Source organism: Diabrotica virgifera, chromosome 1 (genome assembly GCF_917563875.1).
Source record: "Diabrotica virgifera virgifera chromosome 1, PGI_DIABVI_V3a".
NCBI lineage: Eukaryota > Metazoa > Arthropoda > Insecta > Coleoptera > Chrysomelidae > Diabrotica > Diabrotica virgifera.
The window spans coordinates 173430165-173435945 of NC_065443.1; the positions used below are offsets into that span (position 1 = coordinate 173430165).

At 36.0% G+C, this 5781-nt stretch overlaps 1 protein-coding gene across 1 annotated transcript; it reads left to right on the forward strand.

The window, feature by feature from the left end:
* Positions 1–4693: 4693 nt before the first annotated feature.
* Positions 4694–5050, forward strand: LOC126892081 (uncharacterized). Its single transcript, XM_050661511.1, has one exon. It carries the CDS (start codon positions 4694–4696, stop codon positions 5048–5050), a length of 357 nt encoding a protein of 118 aa, XP_050517468.1.
* The last annotated feature ends 731 nt before the right edge of the window (positions 5051–5781 follow it).

Here is a 5781-nt window from a genome sequence, read left to right on the forward strand (position 1 = left end):
TTAAAACTCCTGTAAGATTCAAGTGACATTTTGTTGACTTGATTTTTCATGACTCTGTTTATTTTTTGATATTTTACTTTTCACTTTATTTGATATTTTATTGTAATTTTTCGTGACTCTCTGTATTTTTTGAGAAATTTTGTCAAATTCCCCAAGGTGGGAGAATGTCGTGTCATTATATGGCAGTGCCCGTGTTTAAAAGATATTTCTGCTTTATACATACGGGGGGCCATATGGCTTGTTTTTCGTTGTTTTAAGGTGAAGGGATGGTTGGGCTTACTAGCCCACTTGAGATGGAAACCTTTGATAAGAATATATTGCCGTTTTTAGGAATGTGTAGATATTGTAATATGTTTTTAAAGTCAGTCGAGTTTGTAACATTCATCCGATAACATCCAAATAAAAACTTTGTTTTAAGCTACACTTGCGTATTTTTAATAGGGGTAATTTTCTGTAATGGAAAGTTATTTTATATAATTTAATTTCGAACCTAGGGATCTTTGCGTAAAGTAACTCGTAGACATCCCAACGTAACAATCGGAATACTCATCACCATTACTTATAGTACCAAAGAAGAGTGATAATCAGGGAATGAAAAAATGGAGAGTAGCAATTGACTACAGAGAACTAAATAATAAAATAGAAAACGACAGATTTCCACTACCATGTATAGAAGAAATTTTAGAAGCTTTATCTGGAGCAACATATTTCTCACATTTAGATTTGTATCAGGGATATTACTAAATAGAATTAGACTCAGACTCTAGACCCTACACGGCATTTTCAACAGATAGAGGCCAATACCAGATGACAAGACTTCCTATGGGACTGAAGACAAGCCCGGGATGTTTCTCAAGAGCAATGACGATGGCAATGTCAGGATTAAACTACGAAAGCATGTTCATATATCTGGACGACTTGATAGTATTTGGCAACAACTTACAACAACACAACCAGAACCTAGTAAAGGTACTAGAGATACTTAGGAAAGTTAACTTGAAACTTAACCCAAGGAAATGCGAATTTATAAAAAAGGAACTCTTATACTTAGGACACAAGATTTCGGAAAAAGGAATAGCCCCAGACCCAGTGAAATTAGTAGCAATGGCACAATATCCTACACCCCAGAACGCGAAGGAAACAAAACGGTTCGTAGCATTTGCAAAATATTATAGGAAACATTTCGCGGAAATAGCCGCGCCACTTCATAGATTATCTAGGACAAATGTAAAATTCGAATGGACGACAGAATGTCAAGAAGCATTTGACAAACTAAAGACAGCATTAAAAAACCCACCCGTAATGGAATTCCCGGATTTATCGGAAGAAAACAAATTTATTTTAAGGACTGATGCTTCAGGAATAGCATAAGGAGCCACACTTTCAAATAGTAATGAAAAACCTGTAGCATATGCTAGTAGGACACTGAACAAGGCGGAACTAAATTACCCTACAACAGAAAAGGAATTACTGGCAATAGTATGGAGTATCTCTAAATGGAGACATTACTTACTACAAAAAGAATTTGTTATCCTAACAGACCACCATCCGTTAGTATACCTATTTGGAATGACTGACCCGTCTAGCAGATTAACGAAATTTACACTAAAACTGGAAGAATATAACTTCACAATAAGATACGTGAAAGGAGCAGAGAACGTGACAGCGGATACCTTATCACGGATTGAAATCACGTCAGAAGAACTGAAACAAATAAACAGAGATACGGGAAAACACATGTTGGTGACAACAAGAGCACATGCTAAAAGGCAGGATGAAGTACAGAATTCGGAGGACGTAAGGACTGATCAAGCGGACGTTGTCGAATTGCTGAAACCACCGAAAAATGGGATAGAAGTAAAACTGATAGACAAGGAGGAATACAAACATATACAATTGAACCAAATTACAAAAAACTCGAAGATGTACCACAAGGTTATTTATTATTGTTAAAAAACATATAAAAGGACGCGTTTCGGCTTAACACAAGCCATCATCAGCTTAAATACAGGACAAAAAACAACTGACTGACCAGAAAAAACAGGAAGGAGGAGGAATCAGCTAGTTTACATTATGAAATATATAGATGTACACATTTCTTCATTAATAATTAGCTATTAATAGCATTTTGTAATTATTGTATTGTAAAAACCTCAAGAACTTTCACTTGTAGACGAACCATCATGATGGGTACATATATATATATATATATATATATATATATATATATATATATATATATATATATATATATATATCTAGAAAACAATATAGTATTTAATAAGGATGATGATATTATTTATCCAATCCGAGATTCTCGATCAACGTCAGCGTTACACGCGTCGTTGAGAGGCTCGGAAAGTAAAGAATCTCGATCGGCGTTAGCACTTCGGGCAACGCTGGGAGACTTAGTGAATATGTGCACACAAAGGAAGATTAAGGAAATAGTGATAATGAAAAGTAATAACAATCGGCCAATTCTTAACGAAATACGAAAGGATCCAAGAATTTTTAAAGTAAAAGGTATAAAAGTTTGTATAATACAAGACAAACAAAATATAGCAGATTGGAAATTGAGAAGAGTTATAATTAACAACTTCCACATGTTACCTACAGGAGGGCATGCAGGTATAAATAGGATGTACAGACTTATAAGGAAATACTATTTCTGGAACGGATTACTCAGAGATGTCGAAGGAAATGTAAAAAGATGCGATGACTGCCAAAGGCACAAGCACTCAAAAATAAACAGACAACCCATGAATATCACATCGACAGCTACCAGCGCATTTGACACGATATTCATAGACCTTGTAGGCCCACTCTAGGAAGATGACAATGGAAAAAATATATATTGACGTTACAATGCGAATTAAGCAAATACATAGAAGGATATGTAATAAAGAATAAAGAAGCCGAAACAGTAGTAAAATCATTGGTAGAAAATTTCATTTTGAGGTATGGAGTACCCAGAAGGATTGTAACAGACCAAGGCACAGAGTTTATGGCAAGAATATTTAAGGAAACATGCGTATTGCTGCAAATAGAGCAACTAAACTCCGCAGCATACCCCCACAAGACAATTGGAGCGTTAGAGAATACTCATAAGCATTTAAATGCGTATCTGAGAATACAACTGTCGAAATTCCCGACAAGTTGGAGTACATGGGTACAATATTATTGCTTTGCATATAACACTTCAGTACATTCAGCAACAGGTTACACACCGTTTGAATTGGTATTCGGGAAAACCTGTAGACTACCGACAAATCTACAGTACGAAGTGGAACTTTGTATAATTTTGACGACTACCCTTTAGAGCTAAGATACAGACTTCAAACAGCAACGAAAGAGGCCAGAGAGACGCTGACAAGTGCAAAACAAGTTAGTAAAGCAAGATACGACGCCAAGACAAGCACCGTAACATAAAAACAAGGAGACAAGGTATTAGTTAGGAAAGAGTCAACTTCAAAACTAGATCCTTTGTTTTCAGGCCCATATACAGTTATTGAAGATAGAGCACCTAATGTTATCATAAATAAAAACAATAAAAACTTAGTAATTCACAAGAACAATGTCAAGCAGTATACTGATTAGATAAATAAGAGGTACAGGGGTAAACAATAGTGCAAAGTGCAAAGTGAAAAGTTGACTAAGTGAGAATAGAAAGAAGACTACTTAATACTCACGGAATTAATAATTGTAAACGATTTTTTTTTGTTGTGTTCATTGAAAAACGAGGTATGTAGGTAATTAACACCAAACGAACGAACGGAAAAATGAAGAGCAAAGGTTTTTCTATTGCTTTTATTTTATTTTCCCGATGGGAGGTGTATCGTAAGGGAAAAAAAACTCCTTACTGTATAGTATAATATAATATGTATCAAAAGATGTATATAATTTTAAATAATTTCAGTGTTAAAAAAGATATTGTTTCTAAATATGCAAACAAAACGAAGGTTGATTAAGGCAGTTTTGTTTGTATAACCTCGTCGACACTCACGTATAGTTTTACTTTTTAAAGTTCAAATTATAAGGAGATATAAATAGCCCACAGAGTGATTGAAATTATAATCATTGTAGTATTGTTATTATTCAGATCGTTACTATGCTAGTGAGCCGTCCTGCGAGAAGGGTGTCCTAAAGGACTTCCCCGCGAAACAACATCTTAGTAACCTTATGTTGATTGATGTTGTAAATCGTAAATAAAGTTATAAAGTTAGAGTCAGTGTTTCAACTCGACATTTTCAACCCCTCAAGATTATCATGGCAATCTACCAACGTAACAATACTAACATAACACAGGATTCTCAAGCTCGACTTCCAAATAGTTGCGCACTGAGGAAGACCGCAGACGAAAACGCAACGAAATTCAGGCTGCACCGCCAAACCCTGTTAATTTGGAAGAATTGCAGATACCGGAACATTACAGGATTTATGAAGTGTCGGATGGCGTGGAAGAAAATTTCCTTTTGGCGGACAATGGAGAAGGGCCCAAGAAAATATTAATTTTCGGGAGAGACAGCTGGCTACAGCATTTGAAAACTTCACCCATATGGTTTGCCGATGGTACATTTTCAATAGCACCGTCGCTTTTTTCCCAAGTGTACACCGTGATGGCAACTAAAATAATGGGGTCCACCCTATATTTTATGCCCTTTTGCCAAACAAATCACGAGCTACTTATAGCCGTATGTTCGATCTAATAAAGAATTTGCAGCCAAATCTGAGACCTACTGCGATCCATTGCGACTTTGAGCAGGCAGCATTCGCAGCCATAGAAGATTGCTTCCCAGGAGTAAATATCAACGGATGCTTCTTCCACTTAGCACAAAACGTGAAGAAGCATGTGGCACAGTTAGGCCATCTTACAGAATACAATAACGACGCCCAATTTGCCATAAATTGTAAGATGGTGACATCCTTGGCATTCGTTCCAGTTCGTCATTTAGATCACGCCATTGATGTGTTGGGAACCAATTTACCTGTTGCGCTTCAACCACTGTTGGATTGGTTCGAAGACAATAACGCAGGACGTATGAATAGGTAACTATAAAGTGTACTTATTCATAACTTCCAAAATCTGTATATCATTTTATTAATTATCCAACAATTACGCGGAGGGACGCGGATGAGCGAATTTTAAGATTAGTCCGAAACTTCAATGCCGATGGAGATATTTTAGAATATCTTAGAGGACTTGCCCATAATTATGAAATGTAACTTTTTAAATATTTTTAATACTGTAAATATTTTATTTTTCAGGCGAAAACAATGTACAGTTGAATACGAAAATATAACTTGGTTTTACTAGCAACATCAGCATTTTATTTACACTGACATTTAGTATAAAAAAAGTTAGTATGTTATCACGTTCTTGTAAACTTAACCAATGCCGGAATGGCGACGGCGAAACGGCCGACGGCGAAGTGGCTCGACGGCGAAACGGCGACGGCGAAACGGCGACGGTGAAATGTCCCAGTCCGCAACGGAGCGAGTGCTATACATCGCGTAAGTTCGCAAAAAGTACTTCACGCACAGTTTCATACAATATTTTATGTACTCTTCGATAAACAAATAAAAAAACTGTAACTCTTCGTCACTGGAATTGATTTCTATTCTACAATTTTTAGAACTTTGACATTTAAAAATCCTAACTACTTTCAAACCACAAAACTGTCAAAAATTTTGTTGTAAGTCATTGCTCATATTGTCATCACCATGACAACGCGAAAGTTAAGGATATTTGATTATATGAAAGTATGCCAAAAAACCCATTGA

Excerpts from the sequence above, each read along its gene's own strand:
- LOC126892081 (XM_050661511.1), top strand. The coding sequence starts at position 4,694 with ATGTTCGATCTAATAAAGAATTTGCAGCCAAATCTGAGACCTACTGCG.